Consider the following 21,069-nt stretch of genomic DNA (forward strand, 5'->3'; position numbering starts at 1 on the left):
CCTCCCCCCAATTTGTAAAACCACACAACCATATTCCGTTCCGAATCTGTCTGTTCCTCCTCCAACCCCCCTTTTGTTTCACACACTCCTTCATAAATACATCGTCATTTTGTTTGGCCAAACAAAGTATTAGCCATCCATCCAGTTTGCCTTTTTGTCAACCATGAGCGTCTTGAAAACCTCAACTTCCAAACACGACGCATCCCATTTGTGCTTTCAATCCCATCCTTCACAAAGTCTCGGGTGTGGGCATTCTATCATCTCGCCGATTGGCTTCAAAACTGACAGCTGGGGGCATTGCGTCCATGACTTCCACGCATGACCCCTTTTTATGCTGGGAGATGATGACATCAACTGTGTCCTTATTTTCTCTCTCTCGTTTCCGAGCCACTCAACATTAAGAATTGGAGCACACCAAAGGGGACATTAGAAGAAGGTATAAACACAATCATGAATAAAAAGGCATGGTGAATCCCTAGGCCGGAAGACGGTAGAAAATAGTAAAATAAAAAAGAGAAAAAGTGCCCCCTATCTCCTCTTCTTTTGAGGGAGGCCACATCTGTCCACTCGATTGGTCAAATGGTCTATGGGGCAAAGGTATCGCGTGTGAAATGCGTGCTCAAACTTTTAGTGAAAACGTCGCATGAAAGCCTTGTAAATGCAAGAAAAAAAACACAACCCCGCCGAGTCTATTCCCCCCCAAAAATGCAGAGACACCGAGAATAAAGAAATGGGTCTTTTTATTCATTGTCCTTCTTGTCGCTAGCAGGGACTGCCTTTGACATGAGAGGCGAGGGTCCAGCAGACGGAGGGGAGGCCGGGTGGTCATTATCCATAGTGGCTAGCAAGCTAGAGGGAGAGAAAGAAGGATCAGTATGAGATGTGTTTAGTAAGGGAAGAAGAGGAGATGGGGAATGCTTACCTGAAAGCATTAGAGCTTGTTGGGCCAGGAGTTCCAGCGCGGGACGAGCTGTTGGAGTCATCGCCAGGACGACCAAGAGCGCCACCTGGTCCAAATCGGCGTCCGCTGTTGCTACGAGAGGACAGCATGGATGCGGGGCCCAGGGTGACATTTGAGCTTGAGGTTCGGTTGACAGACGAGCCCTTCAGACGTCTGAGGTCGTCCATGCCAACTTGGTTGCTGACGGGCTGGCTGAAGTTTCCAGAGAAGTTTCGAGCATCGCCACGGCCAACAGGAGGTCGGCCACCTCCAGGGCCACCTCGCTGGCTGGTTCGTGCCGCTTCCTGAGCCTTAGCGGCTTGTGCAGCTTCGGCCTAAGTTAACCTTGGTTAGTATTTCCGTAGAAAAGGAGAGAAAGGAGAAAAGGGGGTTGAAACTCACTTCCGCGCGAACCTCGTCCAAGGTCTTGGGGCCCTTGTTGGCCTCCTTGGACACCCAGCGAGCTCTTCGTAGATCAATGACATCCATGAGCATGAACCTCATACGGCTCTGTAGCTCGGGTAGATCAGCCATTCCCTGAATACGCTGGAAGTAAATGTCCATCATAGGACGGCCCTTGTCGGTCTCGTCGAGGTTGGCACCAATAGTGCGAAGCAGCTTGCAAAGTGACTCGATCTCGGCCTCGTCGGGAATTCCCTTATAATCGACGAGCTTGTGTACACACTCGTGCATGATACGCTCAGTAAGCATGCCCAGCTTGAACAGCTCTCCAATGAACTGAACGAGACCAAGGCCTCGTCGCTTGGCGGCGGCGGCGGCGTAGTACTCATCAGACAGCATAGCAGCCTCTGCAGTTTTCTTGTCGTCTTCTTCGGGGGCCTCGGGCAGGTTGGACGTCCAGCCACGCTCGAATTCCTCCTGGCAACGGTTCAAGAGATACTTGCGGAAGAGGTTACCACCGCTGACGACGTTGCCATTCTTGTCCTTGATGTTCTCATCGCGAATATCAGGGCTCATAGTCTCAAGCATGCGCTTGCAGAACTTGGCGTACATGGAAGCCCAGTGAGCTTCGTCGGTGGCCTTCTCAAAGGTGAGCTGGATGACTTGGCGCAGCGTGCGTCCATCAGATTCATCCTTTGACTGTGAAGCAATGACGAGGATCTGGTCCGCAATGCGGTCAAACTTCTCTGGCGTCATCTTGTTGAGGGCAGCCTTGACCTTTCGCTGAACCGTCTCAGGGTCCAGGAGCTGGCCAGAGCCAGGCACAGGAGCGGCGGCAGGAGCCTTGCCAAGGGAGGAAGCCTTCCAGCCAGTAGCCGAAATGGTAATGGGCTTGACCTCCATGCCGGCAGTAAGAGGCATGGTCTTAGCAGCCTGGGCTTCCTTGGCACCATTGTCGTTGCGTCGGCTACCACGAGTGGATCTGCTGGACTGGCGCGGAGAGTTGGGCATGTTGCGCATGTTCTGGGAAGAAGTGCGAGACATGGAAGAGGATCCAGGGAAAGCAGCGCCGGGACGCTGGAAGGACGCCATCGGGTTGACCTGGGGCCGCGGCAGAGTGCCACTGGCAATGGCCATGCGGTCGGCAGATGTGGTTCCTGGAGGCAGAGTGCGTCCAGTGGGAACGCCAAACGTGCCGCCGGGGAAACCGCCTCCACCACGAGATCCTTGCCTGGCAGAGCTGGGGGTCTGGCCCCGCGATGCAGATCGGTTGCCATCACCATCGCCAATCAGCTGCTTAATCTGCTGGTGGAACTGAAGCGAAGGCTGCTCAGTGAAGACCTTCTGGAACTGGAGCAAGAAGGCAGCGTCGTACTTGAATGTCTTGCCCTTCTTCGCAACGGCGGCATTGAGGGCCGGGTTAGGAGACTTGATACCCTCGGGGTAAATGTCTTGATCCATAACCTGAAGGAAACGAGCCGACTTCAGAGACTGGAGAGCAGCACTGGGCTGAGGTGGCTCCACGGCGCTGGTCTTGATAGGGGCCAGGTTGAGAGCGGCGGGCTTGGCGACACGCTTTTCCTTTTGGCCGGCAGCGTCGGCAGACTTGTCGCCAATGCTCATGTCGGCGAGCTTATCAGCAACAGACTCAGCAGACTCGTCCTTCTTGCCCTGGTCATCACCACCAGTACGCATCTGAGCAAGGGCTTCAGCAACGGAGAGAGACTTTCCTCCAGAGGATTCGGCGGCTTCTCGTCGCTTCTCCTTCTCTTCTTCGAGTCTCTCCATTTCGCGTTCCTGCTCGCGCAGCTTGCGGTCTGCTTCTTCGGCATTGGTCTTTTTGTTTGCTTCCTCAACGGCCTTTTGTGCGGCCTTCTCAGCATCCCTCTTCTTGCGGCGCTCTTCTTCCTCTGCCTCACGCTTGGCGTCCGCTTCCTCCATCTCCCGGATGATTCGCTCAAGCTCTTCATCAGCAGTCTCCTCGGCAGTCTTGGCCGGCTCCTCTGCTTTCGGGGCCTCCTCAGTCTTGGCAGCCTCGGCAGGCTTCTCAGGGGCTGGCGTCTCGACCTTGGCGGGAGCCTCCGGTTGAGGCTCAGGCTTAGCCTCAGGCTTAGCCTCCACCTTGGTTTCGGCAGGCTCTACCTTCTCCTCCTCGGGTTTGACTTCGGGTGCTGCCTCGGGCTGGGCCTTGACCTCTGGCTTGACCTCTGGCTTGACCTCTGGCTTGACCTCTGGCTTGACCTCTGGCTTGACCTCTGGCTTGACTTCGGCCTTTGGCTCCTCTACCACTTCCTTCTTCTCCTCTTCCTTGGGCTTGGTATCATTACCGGCGGCGGCCTTAGCAGCAGCGGCTTTGATCTCAGCCTGGATCTTGGCCTTCAACTCGTCCTGGATCTCCTTAGCTGTCTTTGACGGCGATTGGCTGTCTGTACGGGTGTGAGTGGGCGTGTCGAGCTTCTGCTGGGGAGGAGTGGATGTCGCGACGACGGGAGGAGTCTTGGTCTGATGAGTGCTGGGCACGGGAGAAGCTGGCTGCTTGAAAGTTGAAGTGTCGACAACCTCGCCAGCAAGATTCTTAATTTGAACCGCGGCACTCTTCCTGGGCTTGATAAAGCTGTTGGGCTTTGGCTGAGAGTTCAGGGCTCCGGGGTTTGATGAGACAATGGCGGGCTGGCTAGGCTGGCTGGCGCTAACCGGTCGCTCAGGCTGCGAGGGCGATCGGGACATGCTGTGGCTCTGCTGGTGGTAAGTAGGGGGGGCAAACTGCTGGTTGTAAGCTTGGGAGTTGGGCTGAGGAGCCATGTATGGCATCCCGCCGGGGTAGTACGGCATGGGCTGGCCAAACTGCTGCGGGGGGAAACCGAAAGTCTGATTCTTCCATGTTAGCCAGAGTTCAAATCCTCCGTTTTCAGGAGAAAGGTCAAGCGAAGCTGGATGGCTTGGGGGGTTGACAAGGGGGACAGAGGGAGGAGGGCAGTCCTTTGGAATTCCACTAGAAACCGGACGCATGTTGTTCTTTTCGTGACGCCACATTGTATCTGCACGCTGGCCACTGCCAACCATACGATGTTGACTCTGCTGCTGCTGCTGTTGCGGTTGCTGTTGCGGCTGCTGCAAAACATCGCTGGTACATGGCTCGCGCGCGGGATTCAAGGGGCGTCCCGTTTGAAGAGGCCCGTCGCGCTCACGACGGCCTTTTGTCTTTTTGAAACTGGGCTTTAAATTCACTTTGGTTGCTACTGCAGGAAAGGGGTACTGTACTTGTTGCTGATGAGGAGCTGCCATCGGTGGCGGATAGTGGTATGCGGGGGGATTCTGCATGGCCATGTTGGGCTGCATCGTCGCGGGAGGCATATTCGGCGTGCCGGGGAGCGAAGGGTTGAGGGTAGCGAGAGCAGGGCTCCGAGCAGGTTGAGGCGAGTTCGGGTAGGGTCGAGTCATGCCGGGCTGGAAAGGAGGAGGCATGCCGCGGTTTTGGCCCGGAGGTCGGAACTGGTTGTTGGGAGGGAATCCCATCTGGTTGTTGAACTGAGTGGCATGGGGGTTGAAGGAGCCTCTGTTCGGTCGGTTGTTCTGAGGGCCAAAGTTGCCACGGCTGCTGTCGCTCTGGACGGAATGGCTCGACTCGCGGCGGAAGTGTGTGCCCTGATTTCCCAGGGTCGAGTTGGGAGGCACAGAGCCTTGCCTCATGTGGCGCTAGAAGCATTGTTAGGTTAGTTGTTGTGGTCGAATTGGAGGACTAAGTTGAGGGTTGGAGCTTACATCACCGTCGCTACCAAGGCTGCCAAAGGTCATCTGGTTCGTTGGTTGCTGCAGGCTAGACGGAGGTCGGCCACCGCTAGCAGAGGGCTGCGGGATAGGAGCGGGAGAGTGGGCGGGGGAAGGCACTCGGTGGTTGTTGTTCGCATCGGGGACCGGGATGGGAGCAGAGTGGCCGACATGAGGAGTGCTGTGTCCCATGGCGGGCGAGTCGTAGCCAAACTGGATGCCAGACTTGGCACCGCCAATGGAGCCACCATTGGCGACGTAGCCGCTAGGGCCGTTGGCAGCCATGGTGACGGAGCCTTTTCGAAGGTGATCGGGGCCGGAGCCGTTGAAAGAGCCGCGGGCGACGGCCGGGACTGCGGGAGGAACGGGCTGTTTGCCGTTTACTGGAGAAGGCGATGAGGCCGCCTTGGCATTCTGTGCCGGCTGGGCAGAGGAGCCAACCACCAGGGGGGCGTTGGAGGTGGGCGCAACTACAGGCGCCTGAGCGGACTTCTTTGGCGCACCTGCTGCGGAGGCATATGAAGTTGCCGTAGGAGCGTTGGTGGTGGTCGCCGGGATCGGAGTCTGCTGGTTCGCAGGCGACGTCATATGGGGAGAGGCGATTCGCGATGCGGAAAACGAAGGATTGGTTGGTGTTTTGATTTTTGAATTTTTTTTTGGTCTGGTGGCGGGGCCAAAAGTGAGGGCCAAAAAAAAAAAAAAAACGAAAGCCGGGACGAGTTTTCCGCAGATCTCGTTGAGACGATCCCTGAGAGATGAGCTCTCTGAAAAATAGACTGTTCTCGAAGTAAATCAAGAACACAGCCCAAGAGAGGATATTGGTTCGTTCGTTCGTTCGACCGGGAGGCGAGCCTGGCTTGGTCGAGACGGAGAGCGACAAAGAAAGCGACCGGGTGGGGGAAACGACCGTAGGCTCTGGCTGGCTACGATCCCGCGCGGCGTCCGAAGAAAAAGGAGAGCAATGAAATCGATCTTCTGTTACCGAAGCTGCAGAAGACGCTCAATGCTATGAGGAAAAAGGACCAGGTGAGAAGGGAGATTCCACCGGCCACTGGATGATTCTGGAGTGGTGAGGGTTGGAGAGGAGGTTTTCTAAGAAAATTTTGGGCAGCAGGAATTAGGATATGGATGTGGGCGGAAGGGGCAGTGGCCACTAAGAGGAGGGGTGTGGCGCTAGGGACTTGGGACTTTCTTTCCCTACTGCACGCCTGCTTGGGGTTTTTTTCTGGTTTGGAGGGGTTGAGCGGGAAGCTCCGGGTACTTGAGGGATGGCGGGTGGTATGCGGGCGTGTCAAGTACCTGGACGGTACCATGTAATGATAGCTGGTGATTTGTATGGTATCCGACTTGGTAATACCAGAGAAGAAGGAAATATGAGAGCGTGTTTGTGTCTGGGTATGATTTTGATGTTTGGCTGCAAGAGATTCTGTGTGAATGAGGAAGAAAATGCATCGAGCTGGCTATTACTACTCACGTTTAATATGAAAACACAACTGCTTTGACCGCCACTGGTTGGCAGGGCAAACAATGAACTCTCCTTTACACATACTGTACTATAGATAGCAGACAAACAAACAGAACTCTGTTCACATCACGGAAACTCTGCGCCGCCAGCATCTCGGAATCTCCCCACGGCCAAAAGTGTATTAGGTAAACTGTGCCTAACCTAAAACAAGGCGGAAACAAACTCTTGTTCACTGCTCGTCGTTGGTGACGCAGTCTCCTTTGAACCATTACTCATGGTCAGGGTTTGCAAATGCCACTTATCTACTACGAGGTAGTTCATGGTGGCATTACGTCGATCCTGTCATCCATGTCATTTTTGATGGCTTGGGGATATACCGGAGACTAAGGTAGCTTTGCCTCTTATTTCCAGGACCACACAGCACATATCCAACAGTCCTCTTTCGACCTTACCTGTATAATATTCTAGAAATTATCCATTCAAACTGCTCAACATATGAAGATTAATGATGATCTACTTGCTGGGCAAACGGCAGGGAATGGATCGTCAACGACAAGACGTAGGCTTACTTGATGTTATCAGCACGTGACTTTAACTTCATCTCTCAACCCTACGACTCTACGGCGTCAAAGTCCTGAATACATGTCATAGAAACGTCCCAAGTTCTCGTCTTCAACAACTCTCAAGGGTCGTGGCAAAAACAAGCTTCTCAGTGAATCTTTGCAGCGTATTACCCCCTTAGCACAGCCCATTCATGTGGCGTTGGTGCCTGCGGAGGAAGCCTTCCCCAGGATCCCCGTCTTTAAGACAGAGAATCACATGTGACACTCGCTGCTAGGCATTGACTCATCGACAAGTCTTTTGTGTAGGACTACTAGAGATTATTTAGCAGTGCCCTACGTCGTTTTAATTTTAGTCATTCCACTTTAGAAGCTTTCCACAGAGATGCCGGGGTTTCTACCCTTATTTCCAAATGGCGCTGTCGGCGTTAACAAAGCGCGGTTTATACTCCGAGCTCCTGTACAGTAGCTGGGCCACGTCAACAACAAAGCCACCGTACACGGCTCTGGGGAGAACATTGAAACCGGGTCTGAAGATGCATAAATAAAAATGCATGCTGCAGTTTCATGTTCCATGAACAGTGCTGTATCATGCAGTCAGCTCAAGGGAGATTCGCGGGCTACTCTGCCGTGAGCGGTGTGCGAGCCCACGGCGTTTGTCTCTACACGCAGTCCCAATGCTAAATTAAGGTCCCTTTGTACTGTGCTTTTTGTCGTTTTATGATTTTATATTTATATCAACATCTTTGTATCAATAAAATGAAGTTTCTCGATACGAAAGGAGCATATAATATCTTCGACAAAGCACACATTGAGTTTTGAGGTTCAAGTGGCTGATGAGTGAGCTGCAGTACTGGGTACTTTGTACCTGGTTCGAGCTGAGACGGCAATTCTGCTCCTGCAAGTTGGTTCCCGCCATTCCGGCGCATTGGTACGTACCTCTTCTTTGTGCTACGCCACATTTTGTTTTGTTTTTCCGTTCCCTTTTTTTGTTTTTCAGCTTTCCAAGGTCATCTCCACCAGGCCCAGCAAAAAAGACAAAAGAAAACAGCAGAGGGGGAACAATAGCTACGGGGGCGGTTTGCTGACGGATTATATCTTACTCTGTACTAGAATAGAGCATCCCAATACTACCAGTGCGTAAGGTACAAAGCTTCTTTTCGTACAGAGTACATCTTCTTTCTCTACAATACAATACAGGAAATGAAGGGCATCTGAAAGCCCTCACAGACAAAAGATAATGAAATTTGCTACCCCGTCCAGCGAAATGAAAGGTGACATTCAAAACGTGCAAAGTCCATCAGAAACCATCGCCCAAAGCACCAAATCAGCCCAATCACTGCCATCGCCCGCAATAAGCGCCTTGATTAGCAGCCCGCTAAACGGGCCATTTCATTTCACCACATGCAAACGCAAAAAGAAGGGAAGAAACTATTTTAGTCCACTTACCCCGGGGTGTATGTGTATGACTCAAAAAAAAAGTTTCCAATTCTTCCCTCAGCGCTCAACATCACTAGAACTCTTTGTTTTTGGCGAGCCATGTGCGAAACCCCTCTTTTAGGGCACTGTCTGTAGTTGGTGATATCAAATAATATTGTTTACAGCATTGTTCAAGAGGTGGCACTGTTGAACATAGCTGCCATCATGGAATATAGAAGAAAGAAATGAACATAAGCAGAACTAAAAGGACGGAATCAATACAGCGCACATCTATCTAAAGTCCCAGAAGCTACGCCGTACTGTAACTTGCTTACCTATACCATTGATGCCGATGGAAAATACAGTCACCCACCATGGATCTTTTGCCTATACCACCATCAGTTTGCCAATCCCCCATCCCAGTCACGGTAGTACAAATCAGTTGGAAAGTAGCCTGAGGCCGCCCGCCCATCAGCTGATGACAATTCGGGATCCTCGACATCCTTTTCGCCGAGACAAATAGTAATTCCGAAATGCCGGCTCTCGGCGGCTCTTCGTGATGCCTCACTTGGGCTGGTTTAAATGTGAAATTCTAGCAACATCCAGTCTTTTTAAGCTTCGTAAGATAGGAACATCGTCGCGTACACGCCTCTGAAAATAAGAAATAGAACATGTGTCTACGTACTACTTACTACCCTATATCATGATCCGCGTCCTTTCCATCTGAAATATTTTGCAAACTATTTACTCCCGGGTAAGCTTTTGCCTATTCAACACCAGACAATCTGCAGGTCGCAGATCACCCGCTTCCCAGTGACGCACTTCATCTCATCCCCCACGCAACCATATCAAATCACATGCTCATCTTCTCCAAGAACCTTCGCATCAAAAATCTTCCATCATTTTGCCATAGTCTAAAAAAAAGGAAAGAAAGCAAAAGCAAGTTCCCTCCAAACAAAATGTGCAATTTCATATTCTCGATACAAATCCCCCCCCTTTAAACACCACACCCCATCCTCAATTAATCCCTTGTTTTTCTTTTTTCTCTCGATATATGTCATTTCATTTTCTATGCCCTTCGGAAACGCGACGCCTAATTCGCCTCCCCCTCTCGGACCTCAAGAATATCCGGGTCCAACGTCTTTTCATCTTCCTCACCATAATACCCCTCCTGTCCCTCTTCCTCCACCTCATCAATCGTAGAGTCCATCAGCACGCCTTGCTCTGCCTGCAGCTGCTGTATCCTTGTATTCGTCATCTCAAACACATACTGCCCTATGTGCTCGACGCCCTCCATGACCACTTCTCCTTCCACAGCACCGTCCTCGTCTGTGCTTTGCCGCTCAGTTGGAAACAACTCTCCCGTGACCAACATGAGTTTGTCAGGGCGCTGTAAAAGTACATCAAATGCTGGTCGCAGCTCGGGGCAGGCTTCAAACACTTCTCGGCGTCCGAGGACATAGAGTCCTAGTCTCGCTCGGGAAAAGGCCACGGTCATACGGCGGACGTCGCGAAGATAGCCCACTCGCGACGTGCGAGTCAGAGAAAGAATAATGTCTAAGAAAGCGGCCATTAGTATCTAGTTATTCAAGTGTTCAGTGACAAGTCTAAACTTACAGTCATTTTGCTCTCCCTGGTATTTGTCGACTGTAGCAACAGCCTTGGGGAGACCAAAAATGGGGTTTGCGCATCGATGGGAAAGCACATCCTTTACCAGAGCCCGTTGACCAGCGTATGTTGTGAGTATGGTGATTTTGTGTGCAGGATATCCGAGAAGTCGCATATATTGATAGATGGCCACCGCATACTCAGCTTCGCCAAGGTTTTGAATAAAGTGTGGTGTCGGTTCAGCTTCGCCACGCCCCTTATAATTGGGAACATTGATGAACTGAAAGTCGTACTTGAAGCCAGCATTCGCCCGCAAGAAGTCTGGGTTGGTCTGGACGTCGGGGAGGTTGTCAAGCTTAGGATATCGCCACTCGTACAGCTTGGCGATGGATGGCCGAGCACGACCTTGCTGATCCAAGGTAACCGTTGGCACGCCAAGTCGAACTAGTCGTGAGAACAACGACTGCTCTAGATTGGCATAGTGCCGGAAAGCTAGACTCTGGATAACCGGTGAGTTTTGGAAGTGGTCACCGCATAGAACGATTCGCTGCAGTGGCAACTCGCCGTCAACGGGTTTCTGCATGGCAAGAGGAATGAATGTTTCAATCTCGGTGATTTGAGCTGCTTCTTCCATGATGACGTTGTCGTAGTGGAATCCAAGGGCCGCAATCTCACCCCTTCTAATTGCTGCATGCGTCGTCGTCATTGCAATAATCCGGGCTTCGTTGGTGAGGAGATAGTTGGCCTTGTCTTTCTCACGGCGAAGGATCTCAAAGGGCCTAATGTCTGCCAATTCGGAAAAGATTTTGCTAATGTGGCGGTAACAGCCCTGAGCAATGCTCAATACTCGTGCTCGGTCTGCCTCCTGCGGGAACAGGGGCTGGGGAGCATCCGAAAAGTAGGAGTGAAAGGGAAAGTTTTGCACAATGTCAGAGGCAGTGGATGCACCGGATTCCGCTACCAGAAGAAATTTGGCCCAAGCTGGCTCAACATAGGCGGCGTTGAAGTAGCCTGCGGTTTCGGCCGAGTTCTCGTGCGCTCCTGGAGCCCCCAAGCTCGCTGCGAGCTTCTTCACTTCATACAAAAACCTGTCTCGGTTGTCCAAAAACGACTCAACACGACCGTACTTACTGAAGCTGCCTTCAGTGTCCAGATCCTCCTCACCATGACCAAGACGCAACAAATGTCTCTCATCGATATCCAGTGCAATGATTTTGGCAAAGAGCTGGTTGAGAGCTTGGTTACTGTGGGCAATGAGTAGCGTCTTTTGGTTTGGAAAGTTGTGATAGATGTTGTTTATGATTTGAGTGGCAACGTCTGTCTTGCCGGTACCCGGAGGTCCAACAACCACAGTCAACCCGGGCTGCGATCCAGACATAATAGCCTCGATTTGAGCCGGAGTAAACCGTACTGTGTTCTGCTTAGGTGCGTCAATGGGGTAAGGTCCATTATTGGGAGGCAAGTAAGTTGAAACTTTGAGGGTTTCCACCTCCGAGAGCAGTGCTGGTTCAGCATCGCGCCGCCGTTTCTTGGATGGCTTCCCGCTCTGGGGTTCCTCTGTTTTATCGACGGCTTCAAGAACGTACGGAGGCCCAAAGCTTCCCGTAACATTATCGTCAGGTTCGACCGTCTTGCCAGGTAAGCTTTCGACCAGATGCTGCCAGCCTAAAAAGGTATCCCTGTAATCAATCGTCTTGAGCCTGTTGGGCAGATTTTTGTAATGTGCACCGGCTGGGTCGCCGTATCCCAGGAATACCTCATGAAGCCATGTAGGCAGTGGCATTTCCGACAGGACGAGAGTACGAATGGCTTCCAGAACCGGCTTGAAGTTGTTTTCTCTCTTATTGCGTCGGAGAAGCAGGTTAATGCCTGCATATACATCAGGCTTGCCGGCTGCTGCTTGCTCAGCATCGTGCGCGTAGGTTGCCGAATCTAGTTTCAGCTGGATACGTCGTCTCTGGTCGAGGCGCTCACCCCCTTCCCTGGCGTGGCGACCTCTGTCATCGGTGATATGGACCACTTCGGCGGCTCTCACCGTCAAGACGCCAGCCTTTTCGACTTCTGACTGGGCCGGTTTGCTACCATTGGCGGCAGCTTGGCCGGCTGAAGGGGAGGGATGGATCGCTAACAAAAAGACGACATCTCCAGGTCGAAGAGTGTCCCATTCCCTGCGCACACCATCTCCTAGACGTCGAGCATCGAAAGACACTTCGGCTTTGACCAGGGACGGCTTATCATCTCCAACGAGAGCGGGGACGACTTCCAGGATTGTTGGTTTGGCAATGGGCATGGCCATTTTCGAGAAGCCCGCAAAATGAGTTTCGCCGGGCCGCCTGACTTCTGGGCGAAGACGACGCAGCGCGGCCTCGATGTCCTTGCGGATTCCGTAAAAGGATTCACAGCGGTATAACACTAGTGCCCTCCAAACAAAATCACCAACCGACAGATATTGTAGATTGAGCTTCGGAAGGGCCAATGGATGTGAACCATCGTAAGAATCCGCCCGTTGGAAGTTGTCGTCGAACAACGTATCTTCAGTGGGGACTATGCTTATTCTCCGGGCAGTCTCCTGGAAGGTCTTCTTCCGTTCAAAGGTAGTAAGGAGGAATTCGATGAGGAATTCGCGGTTAATGGTCAAGTTGAGGCTTTCGGGATATGCAGACCTGAGATCCAAGAGATTCACCAAGTCGAGCAGCTCATCATCGGTGAGGGGATCAAAATGTGATATCAGTTCTTCTCGCTTGTCAATTGACCCATAGTTTGACAAGGCCAAGATGGTGAGTTTGTCCTTGAAATGCTTGAGAGCAACCCGTTGAAGCTTGCCCAGCAATGTGCAATGCCGGTCAAAAGCCTCTGTTCGGGTGAGTTGGATGCCGCTCTGGTCATCAATGGCGAAGAATGTGTAGTGAGAGAGCAGTGCATGGAGGTCACGTAGCAGAGCGCTGCCGGCGTCGTTGTATAGCGGAGACAGTCTCATCAGAGGAGTAAGATGTAAATCTTGGACCAAGGCATTGACGTAACGCCGCGTTGGCAATTGGCTTTGCAAGTCAGATACGAACTCGGTAAATCGTTCGCAGTAGAGAAGTGTCTGGTCTATAGAAAGATATTAGCTTGGCGAACATTGGTAGACGAGTACTTCACCTGCCCATTGACGTACCTGATTTGCTGCTTTCGCTGTATAGTTGATTGATAAAATCAAGGATGAGGGTGTAGAGCCATGAACGCTCAAACCTCAGCCGTGCCTTGGTAGCTTCGTCTGCAGCGTCATATCGCTTCTGAGCAGCTCTCCAAGCCTTTCTGAGATGGGGCGAAGAGTCAAGCTGGGCCTCTTGACGCTTCTCGGTGGACAGGTTATGCCAGATGCCAATCGACACCAAAGGAGCGCATTCTTTCCTGACAATGGTACAGTCTAGACTCTGGAAGGCGTGGATGAGAAAGCAGAGGAGGTGTGTTCGCAACGTCGTCGACAATGTTCTGTCGAGGGTCATGGATAGGATGCGGCGGAAGAGGGACGAGAAGTCGTCGGACCTCTCTTCAAAGATTTCTATATTTGACCGTAAGCCTCTTGTCGAATACAGCTCAAGAGGAACCAATGCTGCCAAACTTACTCCATGTTTCGAGGTGCTCCCGTCTCTTGACGTTGCATATCAACGCCAGTATCAGGACGTGGTAGTTGGACGCTTGCTCAGAATACCCGGGCCACAGATAGCTGTTCCACCGCGTTAGAACTTGTTTTCCACACCAAGACTCGAACAATTTGAAGGCAGACATACCTCTCCAGCGTCTGCAGACTCTCCAACAGCAGCAACAGCTTATACGAGAAGCCATCCTGCTCCAAAACGTCCCAAATGCCCTGCTTGATGACGTCGTTCTTGACCTTGACCTTTGCCGTCTTCTTGCCGGGCTTCAGCCAATGCTGCCGTGCAACCTGCACAAAGCGATGCTCCTGCTCCTCCACCTCTGCTGGCGTTGGGCGGCCGTCTGTCGTATCTTTTGGCGGCTCGCGTGTGGCCGCAGCTCGCCCGCCAGAGCTTTTGGATCGCTTCGCGTTAGGCATTGCGAGGGTGTCGCGTCATGGGCTGGAAAAGACTCGATGGATCAACCGGCGTTTGCAGGACAAGCTCGTGCCTTGAGCTTGAGCTTTGGTGAAGCTTGAGACGGGACGGCGAGGTCATACAAAGCGCAGCCAAGTTGAGAGTCCACGCCTGGCAGACGGAATTACTGGTCCCTGTGCATAAAATTTCAGCCTTGCGCACTGCGGGTCCGCTGAGCAGTAGCGGCACAGGTATCTTTTCGCGGCTAGTACCTGTTTGCCGGCGCAGCTACTGCGGCAGTTGCTTGTACCTGCAGTGGCCTGGAACTACGGGGGCCATCAGCGGTCTTCAGCCTTCCCGTCTCGCATCTTATCCTGGAGCCATTCGCGACGACTTTCTCTTATCATCATTTCTGCTCTATAGCGTTTCGTTTGCTGGGCAACGCGCTCTGCCCCCCTAATATCGCCCCTGCCGATTTCATTTACTTCTGATTCATGATCCGTCATCTCGATTAATTTCGGTTTCGCTGCGTTCAAAATATCTCCGCTGGGCAATCGAGCCATCCGTGTCGAGCTCCGACCTAGCTTGACGGCCACCTTGTGCCTTTTGCGCGGCTGCTTTCATCATGCCGGCTCTCGATATAGAGAACCCAGGCGTCGAAGCCGTGGGCGCATTCGGTCGGCTCCTCACAGAGCTTCTAGACGAAGCCTCAGCGGCAAAGCAAACGACAACCATCGAGCCTGCTCTCGCGAAATCCGACTTTGCCAACATCCACGACCGAGTTTCTTCTTCGCTCACCCGCCCCAAGAGCGCGGGCAGCACAGAGAACAATGCGCCTCCAGACACTCTCAGATCACGGCAGTTTGCCCTTGTAGAAACAGCGGCTCGCGATTTCTTCAGCAAATTAATCGTAAGCCGAGAGCAACCTTTTGCCCGCCCCAGACGTCCAACACTAATCCATGAAGGCGACAACTTCAATTGATAGCCCAGAGTTTGTGAAGATGTGGAACCTGCTGGATATTCTTTCAATACTCTCCGATGATGGCCAATGCGACCCCGCGCTGCTGTTCTGGCTTGTGGAAGAGCTCCTCGACAGCCAGACGATTGCGGGATGTCGCAAAATATTCGACTATCTCGAGTCAAGACGAGAGCGCATTACGGCCAAGCATTTCAAGCAGAAGAATCTTGTTATTCTCCGAAGCTGCAATGAGTTGTTGCGGAGACTCTCACGCGCTGAGGATACGGCTTTCTGTGGAAGAGTATTCATCTTTATGTTTCAGAGTTTCCCTCTGGGAGACAGGAGCTCTGTCAACCTTCGAGGAGAATACCACGTTGAGAACGTGACAGTGTTTGAAACAGCAGAAGATGACGACAGTAAAATGGAAGTCGATACCAATGATACTCCAAAGGAGCAAGGCGACGTCAAGACCGGCGCAAAGAATGGCGCACAGGATTCAAGCAAAGCCCTCGATCCCGACACACTCTACCCTTTGTTTTGGTCTTTACAAGAGAGCTTCAGCCAACCCTTGAGACTGTTCGATGCTGGCCATTTTACGAAATTCAAGAGCAGCTTGGAATCCACAATCAGTGCATTCCAGGCTATCCATGAAGACAGCATATATTCCTCAAAGTCGATGGAGAATCTTAAGCGGACATTGAAGCGGAAGAGGGACGACGACGGAACCGAGACACTTCCGGAGGCGTTTAATCCCAAGTATCTTACCAGCAAGGACTTGTTCCAGCTTGAGGCAAGTATCGCGGTATTACATATGCATCTACTTGACAATATCTAACAGTAGGCCACATACAGATCAGCGACCTCTCCTTTCGACGACACGTTCTCGTTCAGGCTCTTATCATCACAGACTTTCTCCTATCGCTATCAAAGGAAGAAAGGGAGAAGCGAACCAATATCAATGTATCCAACAAGTCGGTCATTTATCCAGACCAACTCAACGAGGAGAATGTAAGAACTTCATCCAATGAAAACTCCCCTGCTCGTATGCTCATCTTTCTTCTAGACAAAGTGGGCTACCGACATGAAAAAGGTAATATCAGATTATCTCAAGCAAGGAAGTGACGGGCCATACTTTTTTCGCATGGTAGAAACAGTGCTGGCTAGGGACAAGAACTGGGTCTTTTGGAAGATGGCCAGTTGTCCGCCCATCCAGCGCGACCCGGTGTCAGCCGCGAGCTTCGTCGAGTCAAAGGATGCTGCGCAGAAGATGGCGACGAACAAGCGCCTGAGGCCAAACCCGTTGAATGCCGTGCCCCTTGACTTTTTGGCAAATGAAGACGAAGGCTCGGCTATGGAGGAACTTAAGTCTGCGGAACGCTATCAGTTGCCTGAGCTTGATGGATTCAAGAGCAAAATCGCGGATGATGACTTTGAGATTGATATGCCGACCAATAACGAGACCAAGGCCGCGGCTGTTGCGGGCAAGGCGAGCAAGAGCTGGAGAGCACTTCGGATAGCGTCACGGTTCAAGCTGGCGTCTTTTGACAAAATCGACGACCCCAAGAAGATTGACATCATTTTCGAAGACGACGTCGAAGGAGACGAGGACGAGGAAGATGCTGAGCCGACGGCGAGCGAGGAAGACATGCCCAGCAATCGCGACCCGATCATCCTATCTGCATCCTCTGGCGTCGCAACATCAGCCCTAAGAGAGAAGCTCATGAGCGAACACAAGGGCGTCTTTGCTCCTGTTGTGCGACATGCTGTCCGTGAGCCCGCCGAGGACGAAGTTAACGGCAAGACATTCCATTTCGTCAAAGCCCAAGAGTTCAATCAGCTCCGAGACGGCGATAGGCTCATCGAGTATGGCACTCGTGACGGCGTAGACTATGGCACCAGCACAAAGGCCGTGGACGCCGTCGTAGACACGGGCAAAGTTCCCATCGTTGAGCTTGATCTCGAGGTATGTACACATACATCTCCCCTATTCTTTTTTTCCCTTTTCTCATGTTTCACAACATATCGCTAACTCTTTTGTTTTCTAAATTAGGCCGCGCAATTCGCCAAAGACATGGACTTTTCAGCGCGATACATCTTCATCAAATCTTCCCCCTCGGACATTGATGAAGAAAAGACCAAGGACCTTTTCGACACTGTCATTGTAGATGAGGGCGATGCCGAAAAGACTGCTGCTAGCATCAGCGAGTTCATTTTCAAGGGAGAAGCCGATGCAGAGACCAACGGCGATGCGAACATGGCCGATGCCCCATCTGCAAATGGCGAAGAAGAGGCGTAGGGGAGAAAGGGTATACACAATGGACACATGTACGATGATGGGCGGGATTAGGATTTAAAAGGGAGCTTCTTCTTTTTTTGCGTTAAATGGCTGTATGTTCAAATGCTACAGAGCGGGTCTAATACCCAAGGGCGTCAAATTGGGATACATAAGATTTTCATCATATAAGACGGACAACACAAAGGCACGAGAGTTCTTGTGTTAAGAGTGGAATTGGGCACTTTGCGATTAATAAACAATCTAGCTAAATACACAATGTCCGGTGGTTACACAAGCCCGATACAAATATAAATCATGAGGCAACAGAGTCTTTGATAAGATTAATCCCTATTTCTCTGTGCCATTTCCTTGGCAGCTTTTGAGGCCTCTTTGTCCTGCCACATCACAAGTTTCAATCTAGTAGGTGATGGTGTAGGATAAACACGAGACGTGTCTACCAAGTCAAAAGGAGGGCGATTTTACTCGTCCTCTTCCGAGGATTCCTCCTCAGAAGCCTCCTGGAGCCACTTGATAAAGGGCTCGGCAGCCTTGCGGACCTTGCGAGAGGTAGAGACGTCGACGTACTTCTTGCTGGCCTTGGAGCCCCAGGGGACGACGACCTCCTCGGTGATGAGGTCGTGGTGGTAGTACAGCTGCAGGATCTTGACGACCTGCTGGAGCACATCAGGGTTCTCTTTGCTGAGGCCGCCAATCAGGCGCTCGGTACCACCAAGCAGGGCCTTTTCATGCTTCTCAGAAGTGACAAACTAGAAAAAGAGGCGTTATTAGTAAACTGTATTGGGTAACTAGAAGAGAGTAAAAACAAAATGCTGTGTGTGTGTGTAAAACTCACCTGCTTGAGCATGCTGGCGCGCTTGGGAATCTGGGCCACAATGTTCTTGTCAAAGACGGTCTGCACCAGAACCAGGACAGTTCGGTGCTTGGCCTCGATACCAAGCTCCTTGGCCTTGACATAGATGTTGATGGAATCGACCTTGTCAATGCCGCCCTTCTCTTCAGCCTGCTCGGCAATCCAGTTGCCGAGTTCGTCGTAGACGGTGTTGCCACCGCCCTCGCCGTCCTCATCCTCGTCGTCGCCAATGTTGAGCTTCTGCTTGAGCTCGCCGGGGAGCTGTGCCTGGCGGGCCTTGACGGCCTCGGCGCTCATGTCGACAGCCCATTCGTCGTCCTTAACCTCGACTTCGGCGCTGGTAGCGGCAGTGATTGCCTCGGCCTGCACCTTTTGGAACTCGTCATCGCTGACGTCGCCGTTCTCGGCGGCCTCGTTGGAGCCATTCTCGGAGCCATCTTCGCCACTGCCCTGGCCGTTCTCCTTGGCATGGCCGTTCTGCTTTGCCTTCTTGGCGGCACGGCGCTCAGCCTTGTCCTTCTTTCCCTTCTTGGGCTGGTTCTTGAGGATGAATCCACTAAGCTTCAGGCGGAGATCAACGTCGGTGCGTTGACCACAGGCCTTGCAGTCGAGCACGATGTGATCGTCTTTGATGACGACGTCGGTCTCAGGGTTCTTGCACTTTTTGCAGAGAACAAACTTGTTGATGAAGCCATCGAGGTGGTCCTGCAGCTTTGCGGCATCGTGGGCGCCGTTGATGATCCAACGGTCGTCCTTGGGGTCGATGTTGGTCTGAGCTCCCAGCTCGAAACCAAAGTACTTGATGACATAAGAGCCTGGGCGGGCAAGAGACTGGGCGACGCTAGACAAGTTGACGACAACGGTCTTGATACCGTTACCCTTGCCTTCAATCTTGGTCTGAAGGCGCTCCATCTTGTAGCGGTAGAAGGCATCGCTGACATCGCGACGAACGTTGACGAGAGCCATGGTGACGGTTGTTAAAGGGTGGCAAAGTGGGATGCTTGAGGTTTGTCTGTGGGGATTGAATGGACGAGGGCTGGGATTATGCCTGGGGCGGAGGTATATGCATCAAGAGGCTCGAGACGGTATATTGGCGCCGGATAGAGCGGGCGTGTCGAGGACCAAAGGGAAGCTGAACAACTCAACAGTTATGCGTACTGGACATAGGGCGGACCGGACAGATTCGCGATTGCAGTGGGACAGGCATGAACTCGGATCGGAAATCGAGGGGAATATCAACCGTCAGATCTAATATCGGGACTGCTAGGTTTCCGCGGTATGCGAAATAACTGCAGCGTGAAGAAACGTCTGGATACGGAGGCGGAATCGTGCTGATACATAAACAACAATGTACCGGCAAGGAGCTGCTAAGTGGGCAGAATGCTGGTAGACAGACAATCTAGGAGATTGGCCAGAAGAGCAGAAAAGACGAAGAATGGGATTCTCTTGTCTGTTCGACTTTTGATATTTTTTTGTGTGCTCGTAGCTGTGGAGGCGAGGAGAGAAAATAAAGACTGGGGAGGAAAAGTGCGCTGCGACCGGCAAGACAGTCAGCAGGCCTGGCAGATGGCTGGATAGCGGGCGAGACAAGATGCTCGGGGAATCTGACAGATGCAATCTCTAGAGAGACGACGAGTTGTGATGAGGGGAAAAGGGAAGAAGAAGAAGAAATGTCAAGAGGCTGCTGGGATTTTGAATCAGGCAGAGATTCCAAGTGGGGGCAGAGTTGTCAGCAAAGCGGATTATTATTTTTCTTAGGTTTTTTTTTTTTTTCTTTTTCCTTTTTTTTGCTGTGGTGAATCACGGGCTGGAGAAGGACCAAGGAAGCCTAGTGGAAGGAATCGGAGGCTAAAATCCGGTGCGCTACAGTACAGGTACCGAAACGTTAAACTGGCTGGGCGCTACCGTCCGCTAAAGCAGCACCAACTGGACCGCCTGGACCACTGACAGCACTGACAGCACTGACAGCAGGGCATCACTTGCGTCTTCAGCGCGTTGGTGCTGGGGCCCTTTAGCGCTCGACGGCGTGTACCGGTACATGTGCGTTGTGCAGACGCAAGAGTGCGTGCATTAGGTTCGCTGGCTCGGAGAATCTGCGGCAGAAGCGGCATAACGAGCATGTCCGGGCCACCGAGGATAAACGTGTGCTCGAATGCGCTGCTGGGACTGGCGGTTGCTCACATGCAGTAACTTGATACTACATGTACTAATAGTAAATGCAAGCCTTTGGGGGGCCGTCTGTCAGAGAGTTCCAGCGACTGGCTGCTGCCCCACGGCTCTATGTTACGGAGCTGCAGGATGGCACGAGGCATGGCGGATGGAGCACAAGATGGGATCATGCTTGTGCCCTAGATTCGTGCGGAGAGCCGGCCGAGACGCACATTTTGAGCTATTACGTGGGTGTGAATATAGCGGAGACAAATGGAACAGGATCATGCCACTACTAGGTATATACAATTCTTGACATGGAATGTTTTTACCGAGTAGATATAACTCAGGGCCACAAGCAACGCCGGACTTTGGACTTATGGCTCGGCGTTGAGATTTAGGTACATATGAGTACAGGTACAGGTACCGAGGCATCTACAGTGCCAGAGTCTGTCTGGTATTTGCTGGATTGCAGATCGATGCTCAACTCGGAGCCAACTGCAGCTACGTTCTGCATTCTCTGCTGGCATTGTCGCCCAACCAACCGAGCGGTGGTGCCCTGATATTGCCCTCGCATTGCAAGTGGTTGCCGTTGGGTATCTAGACATGTGATGGCTTGAT

At 52.1% G+C, this 21,069-nt stretch overlaps 4 protein-coding genes across 4 annotated transcripts; 1 reads left to right on the top strand and 3 right to left on the bottom strand.

Annotated features, from left to right (window-relative positions):
* Positions 1-740: 740 nt before the first annotated feature.
* M431DRAFT_10561 (hypothetical protein) lies at positions 741-5,698 on the bottom strand (the record flags this gene model as incomplete). Its single annotated transcript, XM_024911585.1, has 4 exons — positions 741-849; positions 923-1,275; positions 1,343-5,038; positions 5,105-5,698. The coding sequence occupies 4 exons, from the start codon at positions 5,696-5,698 to the stop codon at positions 741-743; spliced, it is 4,752 nt and encodes a 1,583-aa protein (XP_024768563.1).
* A 3,949-nt stretch (positions 5,699-9,647) lies between these two features.
* On the bottom strand, positions 9,648-14,219 carry M431DRAFT_10562 (hypothetical protein; the record flags this gene model as incomplete). The annotated part of the gene is made up of 5 exons (XM_024911586.1): positions 9,648-10,111; positions 10,172-13,255; positions 13,320-13,706; positions 13,771-13,871; positions 13,936-14,219. The coding sequence occupies 5 exons, from the start codon at positions 14,217-14,219 to the stop codon at positions 9,648-9,650; spliced, it is 4,320 nt and encodes a 1,439-aa protein (XP_024768564.1).
* An 842-nt stretch (positions 14,220-15,061) lies between these two features.
* M431DRAFT_322300 (hypothetical protein) lies at positions 15,062-17,796 on the top strand. Its single transcript, XM_024914311.1, has 4 exons — positions 15,062-15,944; positions 16,007-16,162; positions 16,218-17,117; positions 17,205-17,796. Exons 1-4 carry the CDS (start codon positions 15,156-15,158, stop codon positions 17,448-17,450), a joined length of 2,091 nt encoding a protein of 696 aa, XP_024768565.1. The 5' UTR covers positions 15,062-15,155; the 3' UTR covers positions 17,451-17,796.
* M431DRAFT_322295 (hypothetical protein) lies at positions 17,694-19,473 on the bottom strand. Its single transcript, XM_024914309.1, has 2 exons — positions 18,283-19,473; positions 17,694-18,196 (listed from the first exon to the last, which is right to left on the bottom strand). The coding sequence occupies exons 1-2, from the start codon at positions 19,264-19,266 to the stop codon at positions 17,909-17,911; spliced, it is 1,272 nt and encodes a 423-aa protein (XP_024768566.1). The 5' UTR covers positions 19,267-19,473; the 3' UTR covers positions 17,694-17,908.
* Between the last annotated feature and the right edge of the window lie 1,596 nt (positions 19,474-21,069).

The sequence above is a fragment of the Trichoderma harzianum genome (assembly GCF_003025095.1).
Source record: "Trichoderma harzianum CBS 226.95 unplaced genomic scaffold M431scaffold_22, whole genome shotgun sequence".
Taxonomy (NCBI): Eukaryota; Fungi; Ascomycota; class Sordariomycetes; order Hypocreales; family Hypocreaceae; genus Trichoderma; species Trichoderma harzianum.

Coding starts and splice junctions, on each gene's coding strand:
- M431DRAFT_322295 (XM_024914309.1), bottom strand. CDS start 19,266: ATGGCTCTCGTCAACGTTCGTCGCGATGTCAGCGATGCCTTCTACCGC. Junction 18,197..18,282: donor GCGCCAGCATGCTCAAGCAG/GTGAGTTTTACA, acceptor CTCTTTTTCTAG/TTTGTCACTTCTGAGAAGCA.
- M431DRAFT_322300 (XM_024914311.1), top strand. CDS start 15,156: ATGAAGGCGACAACTTCAATTGATAGCCCAGAGTTTGTGAAGATGTGG. Junction 15,945..16,006: donor AGGACTTGTTCCAGCTTGAG/GCAAGTATCGCG, acceptor GGCCACATACAG/ATCAGCGACCTCTCCTTTCG. Junction 17,118..17,204: donor TCGTTGAGCTTGATCTCGAG/GTATGTACACAT, acceptor TTTCTAAATTAG/GCCGCGCAATTCGCCAAAGA.